General features: G+C 35.0%; 1 protein-coding gene across 2 annotated transcripts; it reads left to right on the top strand.

The window, feature by feature from the left end:
- The first annotated feature begins 780 nt into the window (after window positions 1-780).
- Window positions 781-19,006, top strand: slc38a5b (solute carrier family 38 member 5b). 2 transcript variants are annotated; one of them, XM_051904321.1, is made up of 16 exons: window positions 781-1,122; window positions 9,521-9,659; window positions 10,164-10,233; window positions 10,345-10,460; window positions 10,772-10,845; window positions 12,024-12,116; window positions 12,662-12,743; window positions 12,970-13,052; window positions 14,002-14,060; window positions 14,196-14,312; window positions 14,579-14,658; window positions 15,032-15,132; window positions 15,659-15,783; window positions 16,599-16,743; window positions 16,868-16,965; window positions 17,098-19,006. In XM_051904321.1, exons 2-16 carry the CDS (start codon window positions 9,601-9,603, stop codon window positions 17,200-17,202), a joined length of 1,407 nt encoding a protein of 468 aa, XP_051760281.1. In that variant the 5' UTR covers window positions 781-1,122; window positions 9,521-9,600; the 3' UTR covers window positions 17,203-19,006. The 2 variants fall into 2 exon arrangements, with proteins under 2 accessions (XP_051760281.1, XP_051760282.1); XM_051904322.1 differs by lacking the exon at window positions 781-1,122 and adding an exon at window positions 5,393-5,591.
- The last annotated feature ends 1,517 nt before the right edge of the window (window positions 19,007-20,523 follow it).

Raw genomic sequence — 20,523 nt, 5'->3', positions numbered from 1 at the left:
TTAGGCTACAACAATAATAATTTACAGTATTTTATCCATTTCCTTTAACCCATACTGAATTGTCTCCATCCATCAGCATGGTCCATCTTTTTGACATAAAGAGGAAAAAGTAAGCTGCTATTTGATTTGATTTACAATACCTCTTCAAGTAATACTTTTGTCACACTTATCAGTAACAGAAAAAACAAATACACAAAAGACAATGAAGAAAGTTTGACATTATTTCTGATGAAAAAGCTTTAAAAATATTCTGAAGCCCAATCATAGTTTTGTGTGCCTACTATCTTAATGTAAGTATTTTATTCACTTTAAATCTTGCCCATAGGCCACAGTCCTCAAATTTCATTTGCATACATATTGAAACATGATGTATGGTGATTAGTCATGTGACATAAGAACCCATGCAAATTTGACGCAATGCATTCACACAACATATTTGAAAATGTGCATATGCAAATGCAAATTTGAGAGTCACTGTCTCAGTGAATAACATCTTAAATATTGTTGTAATGTTATTAAAAGTCAGATTGACTTTTATGATGTTTTTATGGTGCTTTTTTTTGCCTTCTCCTCAGAGATTCTGCTAAACTTTTCCTTCTGTGTTCCCAGGAAGGAAGTCATACAGATTTGGAACTGCATGAGTTTGAGTAAATCATGACAGATTTTTCATTTTGGGGTGAACTGTACACTTAATAAAAGGTACTTATTTTAAGTTTTGTCTTTTCCAGCTCAAAATATGGAGCTTCTTGTGGAGATGACATTCCATCAATGTGCCGTATACTGAGACAAACAGATGTGAAAGAGCCATTGAATGGAATGCTGTTGCCTGCATTAACAGAGTTCAACAGTGACTTTAGTTGTTCGTGACATCACAAGTAACTTGAGACTGCATTGAGAAGCTCCCTCCCTTTCAGGGTTTTTTCCTCCATGTGCTTCCCACCCTTGCCTCCTGCCTTACTCCCTTCAGTGAAAGCACACTGTCCTCTCTCTCTCTTTCTCTTTTGGGCTCTACTTTAACCTTTTAACAACTGGGATAAAAAGCAACACCTCAACCAAGAAAAGCTCTCAGAGAATGCTTCACCAGCACTGCCTTTGAGAAAACATCAACTGCCATTTAAAAGGGTGAGAGAGTCTTTTTTTCTTCTGAGTATCTGTTGTATTGCCTGAGCACATGGGCTAAAAAAATCAGATTGCAGTTGACAGGAAAGGCTTAATGGCTTAGGAGAGTTTTGTTAACATAATTATAGCTTTCACTGTGTTCTATAAGCTGTTAGTCCGTCATACAATTTGCTCTTTGATTGCAATTAATTAGATTTTCAAGGTGCTTTTTTATAACAAATAAAAAGATTTGATTGAGTTATAGAGTTTTATTATTTGTTTTTCACCTCAGTCACCCTTGTGGTAAATAATATGGCTAAATATGACTGAAGATAATAGCATATGAGTTGCAAAGGAAAATCTTTTCTACGCACACTGTACATGACGTTATGTGGGTATCATATATCCGATCGCAGGACTAGAATTAACTCGAGCCAGATATAAAAGGCCACTAGCTGATTTGGACTTGCACAGACTAGACATAAATGATTGGAAATTCATATGTTCATGTGTCTTTTACTATGTCTTTGAGATGTTTTCTGTTGACTGAGAGCATTGTGCACCCACCCAACAAATCTGCAAAAAACAAAGTCACTCTTTCTTTGTGAGGTTTTTGTTTAGAATAGATTACATGCATGGAATATTTCTTTTAAGCTGAACTACCATGACAATGTAAGAAAATAATATTGATAAACATTAGTTTAGATGTCAGTATGTCATGCAGTATGTTCACATTTTCTAAGTTCTTCAATATGTTCCACAAATTCTTCTATACATTTCTAGGTAAAAGTGATTATATACTGTAGTTCGTGGATATATTAAGTCTTCTCAGACTAAATTGGGACTATGAAGTCCTCAAAATAGCCAAACATCCAAAAATTGTTGCGCAATGTGTAAGGGTACACCCCAATGCATTGAGAAGTATGTTAAAATGATTGATTTAGTGAAGGCATTTCAAGAGCAACTAGGTCATGTATTTGGGGAAAGAGACATCAATTCTCAATGAAACTTTGTAACATCAGTTTGGTTATTCACTAGCCTGGGGGATTATTGCATACTTTTCAAAGAAAGATTTTTCTAAAACTCTGCTACAAAGTTAAATGGAAGATCAGAAATGTGTAATTTTTTTTGCCATTAGCATCATTCATCAGAATACGCTTTGCTTTCCTACTATATAGTATGGGAAAAGCAGTATAGTCATGTCAAATGACTAGGTTTTCCAAATAGTATTCAGGAAATAGTATATGTATACAATACCTGGATGTTCACCTGCTGGGACTGGGGAACTGTAACTGTAAGCCACTCTTTTCAGGTGCAGTTGTTACAGATAACAAGAACCTTGTTTGTCATGGTTAAATTATACTTGTTAACTCCCAAGTGCATTATTTTTGTGGTTGTTATTATTAGTATGTAGCAGTCAAAGGACAATGGTGACATTTCAGATGTAGTATGCTTGTAGTATGTTTTTATACTGTACAACTGCCTACCTAAAGTATTTATCAGTGTTTGAGAAGTGTATTCCTCAGCAAATTCAGCACATACTCTGAAATTATTTGATTTTATAAGCAACAACAAGTTTCACTGTGTACTTTCCTTATCTGCCATTGGCCAGCCAAGCAGATAGTCCCATCGTAAACTCATGCCATTGGTTGTGCTAATGTTGATATGTTGGGTTGGTCAGGGTGCTCAAACAGAGCAATGTATTGATAGCACACCAGTGGTTACCCTTTTCAGTCTTTATATGGCTTTTTTATAGTTTCTGCATGTAGAGAAAGTATTTTAATATGTTGACTTTAACTTAAATGTTATTTAATGCTAAAACTCTTCTTATTATTATTATTATTTTCTTTCTTTTTTTGTGAAATTTAAGCAGAAAGAACAACAATTTAATTTTGTGGAGTTTGTGCTCCTGAGAGCGTGACTTAATGCCATTTTGTTTAGCAATTTTAGCTGTTGACTTCAGGTGAAGCACTTCCTGTTGTATTGTAATCTTTGAAGCTCATAAAGTTCTTTGGCTTACTTTATAGTATGAATAATCCCACAATATAGCATACCACTGTTATCTGAAAGGAAAAGTAGAGGAAATCATTATCAGATGAAAAATGAAAAGGAATGTGTATTTTTTTTTTTTTGAGGGGTTTTTAAGGCACAGTGTAGACACTGAAGTTGTGACCCACACAATTGATAAACCTCAAGTGGTTTCCGTAGCTCTTTTAAACGGATGTCCTGGACATATTGAATGTACATGGCCACGGGAGTGGAAATGAGCATGCAGAGAGATCAGCGAGTGCATTGTGTGGTCTACAACAATGACCAGACCTGGCCTTTTACTTTGACTTCCACTGTTTGAGACTTTGGGGTTTAAAAGTAAATTCATACTGATGTGGAAAACATGTTAGTGCTATTATATTAGTAAAAGTTACTACAAGTTCAATCGAGCCTGAATTTTGGCACACAAATGTATGCGGCCTCTGAGCTGAAGGGATCATATTATCTCATGGGAATATTCTAGAAATTCAAGTATGGGCAAGTACACTTATGTGTCTGCCATAAAAAGAGCATTTAAACACTGTAATACACCTCTAGCCAAGGCCTTAAAATAAATAGCAATAGTGTGAGATGTTGACATAGGGAGAGAGTCTATAGAGAATGAGAGTGGAACGACAGGAAATGGATGAAGGAATGCGAGTGGAATGGGTGGAGAGATGGCTATTTAGCTCTGATGGTAAGTGGCTGAAGATAGTATAGAGGTTGGGAAATACTAACCTGCCAAATCTTGTCCATAAACTATTGTTGCAACATTATTAAATGCGATTCAAAGGTATTTGGTCACAGTTTTAGTTAAGTGCTTTCAAATAAAATTCACTACCGTTCAAAAAGTTGGGATCAGAAAGTTTTTTTTAATTTTTTTTTTATTTTTATAAAGAAGTCTCTTACACACTGACCAAGGCTGCATTTATTTGATGAAAAATACAATAAAAACAATAATATTGTGAAATTGTATTCAAATTTAAAATAGCTATTTGATTATATTTTAAAATGCAGTTTATGTGATGGCAAAGCTGATCCTTGTGTCACATGATTTTTCAGAAATCATTCTAATATGGTGATTTGGTGCTCAAGAAACATTTCTTATTATTATCAATGTTGAAAACAGTTGTGCTGCTTAATTCAAAAGAACAGCATTTATTTTAAATATAAATTTTTCATTGTATCATGAACTGCATATGCCAAACAATATTCAAAATTATTACAATTATAGTTTCTAAATTAAATGTTGATGTTTCGATGACCAACATTTCACTTTACAAAGCACATTTATTTAAAGGCACAGTATGTAATCTTCACTGCTTGAGGTCACTTATTCAAAACAACAACAAAGGCGTAGCTTGATGACGCCATGAATGAGCGTGGAATCATGGGAGTTGTCATTTTCACCTCCACAGCCGATGGAAAGCAATCCGACGCATAAATCATGCTCATGGGTGAGCTAATAAAGTTTTATTAATGTTACTGTGGATGAAGCAGGGTGGGGCTTTTACGTTGCTGGTTTGCAGTCGGTCGCTGCTGGCCCTTTCGTTTTGTTTATGCATATTATACGATTAATGTTATGATTAAAGTAACATGTTACGGTAAATCAAGAAAACAAGAGACTGAAACAGTCAGGCTAATCGTGTTGAGCTATATTACAATGATTAGTTTTCTGTCGATAAATGTATAAAACAGTTGCTCAGATGTCTGATAAAACACACTATATTAAAGCATCTTTAGTGTTTCCACGGTTTCTATGGAAGTAAGATCGAGGACGTCATTGAATGACACGGGCTGTTACACTGGTTAAAATAACATTGTTCTGGTGGTTTTTGGAAATTTTAATTCACTACTAATTAAAATTAGACTAAACTAAAATTGCATTTTAGTATGCATAGTATTTTCTTTTACCTTATAGTTCTTTTACCATGGTTTCCGAGGATGAGGGTATATGTCGCACAACCCGTCATGTACACCAGCCATGTAGGCATCTGCCTAATTTGCTAAGCTTCTACTAAGTGACAGTTGAATTTTCACCAAAATATTGCTTTGGATGAATCAAGATGATAATCATATTTGACTAAACTATTTGAGCATGATTATATGGTTAAATGCTGTTTTTTGTTTTCCCCTGCAGTCTGCAAGTTGAGAACCAGTGTGTTTTAGTTTACAATTCATAGGGGTAAAGGGTAAAAAGTTATTCAATGTCACAGCGCACCTCACCCTCCTCTCTTTGCCACCCTCCCCCACCTCTTTCTCTTTCTTTTTCTTTCTCCTGGCCCCTCAATGTCCCTACTACCCACCCTGCATGTTTTAACTGAGTGCTAAGAAGTTTAAACAAATAACTCAGTGACTCCCTGACAGTTAAGCGGAATGGTTGTCTGGGCCAACATTTAGCATTTAAAAAGGAAGGAAGGATTATAAACAGTCATCTAGTGCTGCATCGAGGAAAGCTGCCCCAGGTAACAGCCAATCTGGTCATACTAGTATTTTACACTCGATCAGGCAGGTATTGGGAGTGGTGCTTGGTACGTGCGAGGTGGTCTTGTCGCAGAGAGGTTCTTTTTCTCCTCTTGTCTGTAGGCAAGCTGTCTTCAGGCTGAAATTCTTGGCAAATACATTATGTGATGTTTTGCGGCTGACAGATATAATTTATAGGGGATTTTTCCATGAAAAGGTTTTTGGTGTTCATTTATTAAGACTTTTCTCTCTAGAAATATGCAAGTTAGAATCAGTTCCATGTCTGATTGTTTCAACCTTTGAGAAGTGATCAGTTGTGTACTGTTTTAGGAGTAAAGAACAAGTTAACGAACGTTTCCCCTCTGGAATGTTGTCCAGTTGGTTTCAACCTATAGTTTACATATAACTCCATGACTCGTGCCGCCAGCAATGTGACGACATGTTGCTTTTAATGTTCTCTTTAGTTAAACTGGTTTGTGCTATTGTTAACACTTTACAATATGGTTCTATTAAGCAGGTTCTAATAATATGTTAATAGTTTACATAGGCTATAATACATAACATTACCTAGATTAATAAATGCTGTAAAAAGTGTTGTCCATTTTTAGTTCATAATGTATTAACCAATGTTAACTAATTGAACATTAAAGTGTTGTTTTATATAGAATCTCAGAAGATCAAGATGTCACCAATGCTGTATTATGAATACTGCATGTTTTATTTTAGTATTATTTATAGTCTATATTTATTAATGCTTATATTTTTATATTTTCAGTTTTCATTTTAATTTTAATTTAAGATTTAGTAATTGTATTATGTGCTTTTAACATTTATATTAGTTTTTTTTTAATATTTCTATTTACCTTTAATTTATTTTTATATATTAATACTTAATGCAACAATAAGTAATTTCCATTTAAGTTTTACATCTAATATTCTATTTCAGCTTTATTTCAATTAAAAAAAAAATGTTTTTTAATAGTTTTAATAACAATAACAACACTGATATGATGTACTTTAATTGTATACATTTACGTTGTACATAATTTATCATTATATAAAATTGTCAAGATTTGGATTACAGATAGATTGTTAATGCTATTAAATACAAGTGCTCAGGCTTTTATACTTCTGTTAAAGTTATTCAGTACTGTACAATTTACTCTTTATTTAATAAACGACTAGTATACATTAAAAAATCTGTAAGTCTTTTAGCAGTGAGTTTAAGCAAGAAATAATGATGAGAAACGATGCTTCCACAAAATCTTAACTATTGTTTAATTGTGTGCCTGCAGGCATACATCAATATTACAGATTGAGCAATTCTCCACTCCAGCCTTCAGATACTTATAACAGAATTACTATTCAGCCTGATTGGTCAGACACTTTAATGACTTTTACCATACCGTGTGGAATTTTGCCAGACCACAGTACAAAAGGTCAACATCTCAGGCTGGCAACTGAATGCTAAATCTTGGAAACTATATAGTGACAATTCATTAGTGAGATGAGGCTAATAAGAGTCACAGTCTTTTAGAAGAGTTGTGTCACTTTTATATTCTGTCAGCTGTGTAGCTATGCTAATTGCCTTGGTTAAACAATTTTCAGAGATATAATTTAGTAGTATTTAATTTTGTCCCAGACACCTTGAATGATGTAGTCATATTTAGCTTTTCTAATATTCATAACATTCCCTAAAATCTCAGTTACTCACATAGTAGAGTTTCACATAGTAGAATATTATATTTTTAAACTTCAGCACCTTTCTTTTTATAATATATACTTCTTATGTATATACTCATATATATTTATATACTTCTGTTGTGAGATTTCTTTGCTGTGTGTGAGGAAAGACCAAGGTGTGAATCACCATGTGCTGGCTGTATGTAATTATTACAACAAATCTTATCAAGTTTTTTGGTACAAGGTTTGGAAAGCAGTTCGGGAACTACAGCTGGCAGGGGCTGCTGGAAAACATCCAAACCTCCGAAGCTTGAGCCACGTATTCAAACTTGTGGGCTGAATGTGACTGTGAATTTCATATCCAACAGCAATTCGCCTTGTTGCTTCTTCCCACAGCATTTCACAGTGTCTTATAAACACACTGATCTCATATTTGTTTACATTTTTCTGACAGATTCACCTTGGCATTGGTGAGAGTTTTTTTTTTTTCCCCATTTACACTTTCTTACGTGTTTGAGACACTGTGAGAGAATTCGCATACACGCGGCAAGAAACATTCTTAGTAGAGCTGTTTAAGTCATATGCTGTTTGTGAGTATGCGACCATTATTCCTGCCATATGGAATAGATCCCACTGATTTCAACATCTGAACCGTCAGTAGTTTGCAAGCCGCTACTGGGTTAATGTATAACATATTAGTGATGGCCTGACTGATGTCAGTCATAATAAAGAAGTGCAGATGTACTTTTCAATCAATACTGTGCACACTAGAACCAATACACACCCCCATACGCACATTCGGGTTATTATAGTTAACTAAAACTAAAACCATAGAAAAAAAGCAACATTTCTCTTTTTCATTAGTTTAACTTGATGTACTAAAATAACTAAAACTAAAACTCAAATAAAATTAATCTCTAAAATGATAAAGGAAAATAAAAAAAAAAATAAAAAAATCAATGATAGTAAAATAACACTGATTCCTAACAGATGCTAAAAGACAGAATGCCAATGGTAGCGTCTCTCCAGAGGCAGTTTCGTCCACTCTTGTCAGTCAGTAAAGACTGGATGTGTGTCCCCTTTGGGGATGAGTGTCATAGTAACACAAAAACAACAAGTATACTACTAAATCTTCTAGGGTTTCAATCACTATTATGGTGTACACAATGGCTGTAGAGTTACGTAATGACTAAAAAGAGCACACAAGGATTTTAAGTCAAACATTAATTCCAGAGCTCTTCATTCATCAATGAATTTACACACATAGAGAACGGCATGTTGTACCAAGCAAAATTAGCCTAGAAGTGTGGTGTTTGACATGCTCCTCACGTAAGTTCTTAAAAAATGTGCTCTCTCAGAAGCTGTTTCTTTATAAATGATCATTTAAAAGCAAGAATCCAAAATAAACCCAGAATTACAGATTTCGTGGCACTCTTGTGTTCTCTTGTTTTTTTTGTTGTTTTTTTTCTTCTTGAAACATGAGTCCCACTAGAGCCAATCACAATACATGTGGTGAGAAATGGACACATGGACCATGTTTCCTGGATACTCAGCTACATCTTGACAGCTCTCACGGTTTATCATCGGATAACTTTCAGGAAAATTATGGATTAAAAGTCTAAACAGAAAGGATATGAAAAAAGGGTCAAAGAAAGCATTTAAGTTTCTTCAGGTGGCTGCTCTAAAGTAGCTCTGGGATTGCTTCAACGTTTATGTATAGTATAGTACAAATATTGCGCAATATACGACCAGCTAAGAGACTGTTTTGATTGTATGCTTTGGTTCTGTGTAAATAATGCAACATTCTTTGTTGTTATCTTAACAGAATATATACTGGAATAATGGCTGCTGAAAATTCAGTGCTGCCATCACAGGAATAAATTACATTTTAAAATATTTTCAAATATGAAATAGCTATTTTACATTGTAATAACATTTCACAATATTTTTGATAAAATAAATGCAGTCTTGGTGAGCCTAAGAAGCCTTACTTTCAAAAATGAAAGAACCTTTCAAAAACTTATTGATCATTTCATATTTGAAATATTAATGTTATAACATTATTTCTGCAATTGTAATTTCTTTGTAAATGGATTTATGCTGCCTCTAAACAGTTAAACTGTAAAAACACAGTGATATATTGTATATATGCTGCTTCAGATGCCTCACAATATAAGGTATTCTTTTGTAGTATTTTAGTCAAACTGCTTTCATTATGTTGATTTATTGTCTTCTTTTTTTCTTGCAGATCTACTTTAGAGAAAACCCTTCACTCCTCACTTCACAACCTTCGCTGCTCAAAAGAGAAAAAGAAAGAAAATATACATCATGGAGCTTCAGAAACTGACAAACGGTCACCGCCAAGACTTTCAACATCTTGAGGAAGGGTGTGTGTCATTTATTAGTAGTGATTTTGCTTTAAAATGATACACTTCCTGTGTCGCTAAATCTGTCACTGCGTATCTATTTTCTGTTGCCTCGCAGATGCATGCTAAAAGCGAAGCAAACACACTAGTCAGTTGCTTCACCATCTGCATCTCCAGAACAACACCACAGTCATAAGCAGTTACATTTATTTTAAGTGAATATTTGGGTGAACTTAAAATGAACCTAAATGGAAAATGTGAGCATTGCAACATCACTGAATTATTTTTTTCCAGGAAGTGTGAAATTTAGCAGCATAGCCTTCACCTCATTAGCACACAGAAATAATCTTGGATTTATGGGCACATTAATGCATTCCATACAGGTTGAACAAATCAGCTGTGTACTATATATCAAATTAAATCATTCTTGACGTATTTTAAACTGGCAAGAGAAACTGGGCCTGGGTTGTTATTTTAGTGGCCATCTTGTAAGGTAAAAGGGTTACATTTGTCTATTTGTTTTAGAGAGTCACCTGAACGAGAGGAGTTTTTGCCACACAAGAGTGATGGAGGAAAACCCCCTCAGTTTACAGATGTGAGTGCAGAAATCAAAGTGTCATCCCATCTCGCTCATATTAATAAAGCATCCAGTCATAAGTTATTTCCAGGGTATCTGTGGTTGTGCTTATTGTCTTTTTTCTGCTAGTTTGAAGGAAAGACGTCATTTGGAATGTCTGTCTTCAACCTTAGCAATGCTATCATGGGTAGTGGGATTTTGGGACTGTCCTACGCCATGTCCAACACTGGTATCATCCTCTTTCTGTGAGTATTCAAGAATGCACCTCAAATCCCTCAGTTTCACAACTAAGCACAACATAAAAGCCCCGGAAATCTGCAGAGTATATACTTTTTCTTGAAAATGTTGTATGACATTTCTAACCATTTGAATGATCAATAACTCATGATGTAATAAACATATAATTCTTTGATTGTTTACTTGCCTCATTTTCAATGCATATCTTCTACTATGTAGAGACAAATCTTCATTCACATTCTTGTCTCATATCTTGATGTAACAGACATTTTGTTCATTTACTTGTTTATGTTTTGTGTTTTCTGCTTGTTTTTAACAGGGTCTTGTTGACCTGCATTGCTGTTTTGTCATCATACTCTGTCCATCTATTGCTGAGGAGCGCAGGTGTTGTGGGTACGACCAATTTAGGAGATTTTGTGTTCATGTTAATATGATTTAAAGGGTTAGTTCACCCAAAAATGAAAATAATGTCATTTATTACTCACCCTCATGTCCTTCTACAGCCGTAAGACCTTTGTTCATCTTCGGAACACAAATTAAGATATTGTTGATGAAATCCGAAGGCTCAGTGAGGCCTCTATTGAGAGCAAAGCCATTGAAACTCTCAAGATCCATAAGTTACTAAAACATATTTGAAACAGTTCATGTGAGTTCAGTGGTTCTATCTTAATATTATAAAGTGACAAGAATACTATTTGTGCACCAAAAAAACAAAATAATGACTTTTCAACAATATCTATATGGGCCGATTTCACAACAATGCTTCAGAGCTTTACGAATCGAATCAGTGGATCGGAGCACCAAAGTCACGTGATTTCAGCAGTTTAGCCGTTTCGATAGGAGATCCGAATCACTAATTCGAAACAAAAGATTCATAAAGCTCAGAAGCTTCATGAAGCAGTGTTTTGAAATCGGCCCATCACTAGATATTGTTGAAAAGTCGTTATTTTGTTTTTTTGAGACACAAAACGTATTCTCATCACTTTATAATATTAAGGTAGAACCACTGTAGTCACTTGAACTGTTTCAAATATGTTTTTAGTACCTTTGTGGATCTTGAGAGTTTCAGTGGCTTTGCTCTCAATAGAGGCCTCACTGAGCCATCGGATTTCATCAACAATATCTTAATTTGTGTTCCGAAGATGAACGAATGTCTTACGGATGTAGAACGACATGAGGGTGAGTAATAAATGACATTATTTTCATTTTTGGGTGAACTAATCCTTTAAAATGCTTCTCTTATAAAAAGAGACGTTTTACAATTGCTCTGGGACCAATACTACATCTATTTTGCATTATTTTCTAATTGAATACAGTATTTAATTTAATTTGAATTTCAGAATGTCTCAGTATTTTTTGCATCACCCTTTTTAATTTAATGACAATGATGAATAGTTGAGTAAATGAAAACTTTCAGTCTAAAGCTTTTTGATTATTTCCAGGTTGTAATTAGATTTTAACTGTGATATTTTCAATGTGGTGTCAGACTTTTGGACCCCGCTACATATGAGATTTGAGTTAGTTCATCAGGCTGAATCATAAATCACTAACCAGTAATATTGTCTGTACAGGTATTCGCGCTTATGAACAACTGGGTAAACGAGCTTTTGGACACCCGGGAAAAATACTGGCAGCTCTCGTCATAACATTACACAACATCGGTGGTAAGTTGGAGCTTTGGCTTGGTTCTGATCTCATTTCTAAATTGTTTTCTCTGACTCTCTCCTTGAACACTCTAAACAGGTCCAGTTATACTGATTATAATTTATTATAATCCATTATATTGAAACAGTATCTCTCTATAATTTGTTATGTTAGTAGGATTAAATAAAAACCATGAAAATTTATATTTATAAAGGCTTTTAAAGTATTATAAAGCCTTTAAAAATACAGTAATGTGATTTAGGAGCAGATATTGCGCAAAGAATGTTAGCGGCACTATGTTACATAATGTTCCCTCTAAGACCAGTAACAAATGTTTTGTCCTGCCAGCAGTATTGTAATACATTTGTGATGCTTTTGGCTCTCTAAACTTGGCAACATGGATCCTTGTTTATTTATTTCTGACACATCTTCTATAAAATGTTGCAGTGCAAAACTCATTAAATATGGCTATGTGTAAACTATAATTAAATATGTACATCTGCTATTTAGATGGGTGTCAGTACAACCAAACTGTGTCTGATGTATCCCTCTCTCTTTCTTTCAGCTATGTCTAGCTACCTCTTCATTGTGAAGTATGAATTACCTCTGGTTATTCAGGCTTTCCTTGGCCTTCATCATAGCAGTGGGTGAGAAACACAATCATATGTTTCTCCACGTGTTTTCCTAATGAGTCTAATTTAATCTAGCCAGGAATTAGATCAAATGTTTGGGTCATCCAAGGTAACTACTGATGCATTCCAACCTCAGAGCGTTCCAAATCCTCCATAAACATTTGCTACATTCCTTCCAGTAGGTGAGTAGGCTGCTTTTTCACCTCCTGTATTCTCTCTCTGTCTCTTTTTTTGCTTTAAGTGAGTGGTTCCTGAATGGCAACTATCTAATTGTCATTGTGTCCATTTGTGTCATCTTGCCACTTGCCCTGATGAAACAGCTTGGTAAGCCATTCTGCTTTGTACTGGTTGTGTATCCATCCTCTGCTTGTCCCATGACCAGTTTTTTTTTTAATACTGTCCTCCTCTGACTTGTAAAACACAATCTGCTTTACTCACACACACATTTGAAAGGGTCCATGGCTTTTTCTGTAGAGTCCTGCAGTACAATCCAGAATGATATTATGATGTTCTAAAGAACATCTGGTTTAGGTATAATTTGTTTTGAAATCTACAGATTTAATTTTTGTTGAGAGTACTGATTTGTAACTCAAAACAAATTGAAACAAAGCACTGTGAAATGGTGAACTGGTGCTGGAATCAAGTCAAGTCCATTTTATTTGTATAGCACTTTTTACAATACACATTGCTAGGGCTGCACGATTAAACCGCATGCTATTTGGCAAAGGCTGTGATTATTTTATGCGCAGCTTGTCAGAGCTGTGCGGCTCTGTGATCAGTAATAAATGCTTCTCCATCTAAAAGCCAGAGGGCGCTCTTGCTCAGAAACTCCAAATATGCCCTGCTGCTGAAGAAGATTATCACTGTAGCTGAATAAACATAAGATTGAAACGCTTTGATTGATTAGACATGACTAATAAACACAGGACTTCCTATTCTGTGTAAGAAGCCACATCATTTCACAGAAGGATGCTCAACTGTCGTTATGAAGTGAGTTTGGAGTAAAAACATGTTATCAAATGTTGTTTTTTGTTGGACAAGATGTTAATATTCATTGACAAGCTACACATAAAAAATAATTGCACCCTTTGCGATTTCATAATCCCACTAAGAATCGCATTTAAGCGTGATTTCATTGTTATGTTTTTATATTGTGCGATAAATTGTGCAGCCCATCCTCATATCTTCAAGCCTTATAGTCGCATTTAGCAGATTAGAGCTGGGCGATAATATATTTGACATTTTGTGGAATAATGTCTGTTGCTTATTGCAGGGTACCTGGGCTACACCAGTGGCTTCTCTCTGACATGTATGGTTTTCTTCCTGATCTCAGTAAGTGTTGATGACTTAATGCTGCGGTCTGTGTGTGGTCTTTTTGAGAAAAGATCAAAAGATCACTCAAAACCTCACTGGTTTAACTCTGTCTTTTCAATTATTTTTTAACTTTTTTATGTTTGTGTTTCCTAGGTCATCTATAAGAAGTTCAATATCCCTTGTCCTTTCGATGGTTTCACCAACCACACTGCTGAAAACATATCTATTGATGGTGAATGTGAAGCTAAATACTTCACCATCAATCAGCAGGTTAGGAACGGTCTTCATCATTGCAAGAATCTATTCAGGAAATTTGTTTCTGAGTATTATTTTTTTAGCCTTTATGATCTGCAGCCCAGGTGGGCAAGCTATCGTCATTATAGCTCTTAACAGACAGGAAATGCTCAGTACGTAGATAGAAATACTGTTACCAAGCAACTACTGCTTTCAGTATGATGGCATAGGTGTGGTACTGCTTCACTACATGAGATCAAACACAGCTTTGTGTAATTTCATTTACTCTGTTTGTCTTGCAGACAGCCTACACAGTTCCCATCTTGGCCTTCGCTTTTGTATGCCACCCTGAGGTGCTGCCGATCTACACCGAGCTGCGCAAGTATGTTAAGAACGTACATGCTCTCTGTGAAAATATTTATGACCACTAATAATTATGGTGGTGACTATTGAAAACAAAACAGTTTTTATTTCTTTTGAGAGACACTTATGTATCAGTAGTAATATACACTAACGTTTAATTTTTTTTTTAAGAAAGTAGTACTCAGCAGGGATGCATTCAATTGATCAAATGTGACAGTAAAGACATTTATAATGTTACAAAAGATTTCTATTTCAAATAAATGCTGTTTTTATAAATATACACAATACATACATACATATGAATTATAATATGTCTGTATTTCTTTGTTGCAAGAAGAAAAACATAAGTCAAAAGTAAATCTCCTTTATTATTGTTGTTTTGACACTTTTAGTCCCACAAAGAGACGCATGCAGGCCATTGCCAACGTGTCCATCCTGGGGATGTTTGTCATGTATCTGCTCACTGCCATCTTTGGCTACCTCACCTTTTATTGTAAGCACTTTGGATTTTGAAATAAAAAAAATTATGTTCAATGCTGCATGTCAGCCATAAAATTTACCCTAATGTACCCTTTCAGTTGCTATCTATATAATACTACCACAAAGACACTCATTTCCTTTATTAAAAGAAAAGGAAATGTAATCATCGGAAATTATTGTGTTGTAACAACATGACTTTACCCTCTCAGAAAAAAAGGTATGGTGCTGTCACTGGGGCAGTACCCTAAGGTACAAAAGTGAAAAGGTACATCTTTGTACCTTACTTACCCCTAAATGGTACATATTAGTACTTTAAAAGTGCCTATTAGTACCATTTCACTCTATAGAGGCAAGGCATCAATGATGCTGTCTAATTACAGGATAGACCGTCATTTTTTTTTTGCCATACTTGTTCCAAAATAATCAATTTGTGGTTTAGCTTGTATAATAGAACTTATATCTGTTCATGTGTGTGTGTAATTTAAGCACAGTCTGGAAATAGTAGTTAATCTCAATATATATATATTAATCTCTCTCAGTAAACACGGAGGCAGAACTTCTACACACCTACAGTAAGGTGGATCCTCTGGACACGCTTATCCTGTGTGTGCGTCTGGCCGTGCTGGTGGCCGTGACTCTGACTGTTCCCGTTGTGCTCTTCCCGGTAATGAGACCCTTCATTGACAGTGGTTATATGGTGATATCTGAATAGCTTTCCTGCTTTTATATTACTAAGATAAAACTATCCTGTAACATACTGTCAAATGTTAAAGGGATACTCTATCCAAAAATGAAAATATTATCATCATTTACCCTCATGCTGTCTCAGATGTATATGACTTTCTTTCTTCAGTTGAACAGAAACAAAGAGTTTTAGAAAATTAATCCATCTCTCTGAGTTCATGTAATGCAAATGTATGGTAGGCGTTTCCTCCAAGGAGGCAAGGGAGGCAGTGCCTCCTCAAAAAATTTGATGAGAAAATCGATATTTCAAAAATTAAACAGTGCAAATATTATAGATCCCCTAAAGCTTGCAGTGGGTTTGGTGGGGTGTAATTAAGAATGAATGGGAGAAAGTCACGTGAGAGTTGACAGTTGGCCGGAAGCACTGGTTTATAGTTTAAAAATGTTAAAGTATTAGTATTTTTCTTACACACAACTATGGTTTCACTTCAGAAGACATTGATTCATCAACTGGGGTCTTATAGATTACTGTCATGTTCACTTTGTGTGGTTTTTGAAGCGTCAACTTTGGGGGTCCCATACACTTGCATTATATGGACTCTCAGAGATTGATTTTTCTAAAAATCTTTGTTTCCGTTCAGTAGAAGAAAGAAAGTCGTATACATCTGGGATGGAATGAGGGTGAGTAAATGATGAGATAATGTTCATTTTTTGGGTGGAATATCCCTTGGTTGAGAATTTTTAATGCAGGGATGTGTTAATTACTTTGATTTCTTTGTCGTATTCTTTTTTCAGATTCGCAGAGCCCTCCTTCAACTTCTGTTCCCTGATAAGCCCTTTCATTGGGTGCGTCACATCTCTATTGCATTGTGTCTCCTATTTGTTGTCAATCTGCTCGTCATTTTTGTGCCCAACATTCGTGACATTTTCGGCATCATCGGTGAGTAAATAAAAAAATTGTAGATGTGCACCTTGAGAAAAATACCAGTGCGATGCAGAAAAAGAACATTATTGCAGCTTACATTTCTTGTAGAAGTTTCATTTATTTTTTGTTTATTTCATAGGTGCAACCTCTGCTCCAAGCTTGATCTTCATCCTCCCAGGTCTATTTTACATCCGAATTGTTTCCACCGAGCCAATGAACTCAAGACCAAAAATTCAGGCAAGTCTCAAACTTTCAATGTGGTGTACAAATAAATCACAAGAGAATTAGATTTAATGTACACATTACAATCGACTAAGAGTCAGTTGTTCTTAGTCATCAAAAGTATCTCGTCCTGCTACTGTGTTTCAGGCTGCCTGCTTCACTGCTCTAGGCTTCATCTTTATGAGCATGAGCTTGACGTTCATCGCACTGGACTGGGTCTACGGAGAGAATCGAAGTGGAGGAGGTCACTGATCTTCAACCACAAAACTGTAAGGGTCCAAAAAAGCCTTCTTAGAGGAACAACACCACCCCTTCTCTCTCCTGAACGTGAGAGAAACCAAAACATCACTTAGGCTGGACCCAACTCACCTCAGATCTGTTATCCCACTGAGTAAGGAAAGGACTGATGTCCTTTAAAATTAAAATGGATATATCCTATGATGTTTCATAGTGGAGGAGTTCTGGGGGAAACAGAAATGTCATGCCATTTTGAAGCTGTTTCTAGAAACAGGCTTCGTAACGATAAATGATGTTTGTGTTGGAGATGGAAGCCCGCTAAATAGCTTTAAAATAATGCAAAAAGATACAGCAGAAGCCAAAATAAATGACTGGAGAGGTTTGTTTTATTGTCGGATGGAGACTAGGAAACAATCATGTTCATCACCTATCATCTGTTCTGTTGCCCCCATCAAATGCGAGCCATAGACCCAGAGTGCAATACTAGGGAAATTGAAACATATTTTCCTTTTTCAGTTTGTTTATCCAAAAATGTTGCTTATAATAATCAAATTCAACATCATCTCAGAATTGCTGCAGACCTGAACAGAATCTGTCAGCATTTTTTTTTTTTTTTTTTTTTTTTAATCCGGGAATCAAGTTGCTGAAATTCAAGTTATGAAATTGATCAGAAAAATATATCTATTTCAGTTGGGATAAAAATCATGAAATATTGTGTGATAAAACTGCACTACAATTAAAAAAGACAATCAGCTTTATACTATTTCAGTTTTTTTTCCTACTGGATTCTTTTATTTTGTCAAACAAATTTAAGGTACGTACAGTTGCAGTATTTTGTGGTGCAGTGGGGTGGAAAGCCATCTGTTGTTTCAGTTGAGGAACAGATGGATAACTACAATTAAGGTGCTTACATTTCTTACATCACTGTGATGCATCTAATGCAAACAAAACCTAACCTGTGAATTCATTGATTCATGCCATATTCCCATCTATCAGTCACAATCTATCAACAGTATATTCATACATTGTCCAGCCCATCTATAATTATCTTTCATTCAGTTTTCATTCAGAGCAATTGATGGAAAAGTAAAATGTCCCTAGAAAAGTAATTGTATAGGACTGGGGAAAAAAAACAGCAACAGATCAATAAACCCTAATTACACAAATTGGAGAAAAGATTTATAAATTATCACATTTTTTAAAAGTTGTGTAGTGGGACCCAAAAGTCCACACTGAAAAAAAACCCCATGGAAAATCTAGGATTTAAAATCCTGCATTCTGGAAATAAAGTTTTAGAATTACTATTTTTAAAAGTTTTTACTCAGAACACAAATATATGCCAAAAAACCTTTAAAATTTTTAACAACAAAAAGAACATTGACTTTGCATGTCATTAAATTACATCTTTTCCTCCTGGTCCCCCGTAGACTGTGAGACAATGTGAAGCTTGAAAGTGATTTCATTGCAGACTTACTCACAGTGTGCACTCCACACCATTGCTAAGACCATTAAAGGATGGCAACCCCCCTCCTCTCCAAGTTCCCAACTGTCCTGCAATGCCTATTTATTCTGTTTTAGAAGAAATTAATACTTCGTTTCAATGACTGTGTTTGTTAGTTAATTAGAAAACAGGTGCAAAAATTGTATGAGGTTAAAGATTGACGGTTCCAATGTGAAACACAAACACACCAAAGAGAGTTGGCAGTTGAATAAGTGCCTTCTGCTGCTTTTACATTTGTTTGTTGGTTTACTGAACTGGCCTTTGACTTTGCCATGCCATTTTCAATAAAAATTGTATGGTCAGTATTAAAAAATGCAATGTATGTGCTTATTTTTTGTGTTTTTTTTTTTTTTTTTTTTTTGAGTACATCGTCATTTATAATGTCTATTTATTGGATCCCTTATTACATATGAAATCACTCTTATCAGTATTCACTTCTTATTGGTCATTCCTTTCCTTTATGTTACTATTTTGTCTTTATCTTTAACATGTTAAAATGTTTTAAATAATCTTAAATTATTGTTTAAATTAAAGTTTAATATAATGCTATATATATATATATATATATTTAATGTATTATAGCTATTCAACATTTGTTACATTAGTGTATTGTTTAGTGTATTTTTTAGTACTAAATATAACAATGTACATAAAGTAACATTTACTTTAGTGTTTTGTTTAATTACTACCAGGTTGTTATTGTTATTTTGAATTATATAAGTGCTGGGCAGGTTTACTTGCAAATTGTAGTATGTTACTGATTACAAAGAACATGACGAAAATTGTAGTTAGTAACGTAATCTAGATTAGAACACATTTTAGGTAATGTATTCTGACTATTTTTGAGTGATTATTGTGATTTTGATTATTGTATAAGCAGCACAACTGTTTTCAACATTGATAATAATAAGAAATGTTTCTTGAGCAGCAAATTAGTATATTAGAATGAGTACTGAAGGATCATGTGACAAGACGAGTAATGATGCTGAAAATTCAGCTTTGCCATCTCAGGAACAAATTAGGCTACATTTTCAAATTTATAAATAGAAAACAGTTATTTTAATTTCTTACAATATTTAAGTAAATAAATGAAGCCTTAGTCAGAGGTGGACAGTAACAAAGTACATTTAGGTCTACTTGAGTACTGTAAGGGAGACCGGGGGCAATTGTAACATCTCAAATTACACCAATCAGAAAGAGACAGAACCATGAAACTCATTTTGCATGTGCTCTGTGGAGATCCCTCTCTGCATGCCAGAGGACAAGCTTCTAAATCATACTTGGTTCCACACCCGCAAGACCTTCGTTAATCTTCGGAACGCAAATTAAGATATTTTTGTTGAAATCCAATGGCTCAGTGAGGCCTCCATAGCCAGCAATGACATTTCAAAACACTGCTTCCTGAAGCTTTCGGAGCATTATGAATCAGCGTGTCAAATCAGCAGTTCGGAGTGCCAAAGTCACGTGATTCATAATGCTCTGAAGCTTCCTGAAGCAGTGTTTTGAAATCGGCCATCACTATATAAGTTGTTATTTTGTTTTTTTTGGCGCACCCAAAAATATTCTCGTCGCTTTATAATATTAACATTGAACCACTGTACTCACATGAACTGATTTAAATATGTTTTTAGTACATTAATGGATCTTGAGAGAGGAAATGTCATTGCTGGCTATGCAGGCCTCACTGAGCCATCGGATTTCAACAAAAATATCTTAATTTGCGTTTCGAAAATTAACGAAGGTCTTATGGGTGTGTAACGGCATGAGGGTGAGTAATTAATGACAGAATTTTCATTTTTGGGTGAACTAACCCTTTAACCATTAATGGCTATGAA

This window comes from Ctenopharyngodon idella, chromosome 8, assembly GCF_019924925.1.
Source record: "Ctenopharyngodon idella isolate HZGC_01 chromosome 8, HZGC01, whole genome shotgun sequence".
Classification (NCBI taxonomy): Eukaryota; Metazoa; Chordata; class Actinopteri; order Cypriniformes; family Xenocyprididae; genus Ctenopharyngodon; species Ctenopharyngodon idella.
The sequence above is the reverse complement of the archived record's forward strand: the minus strand, read 5'-3'. Positions and strand labels throughout refer to the sequence as shown.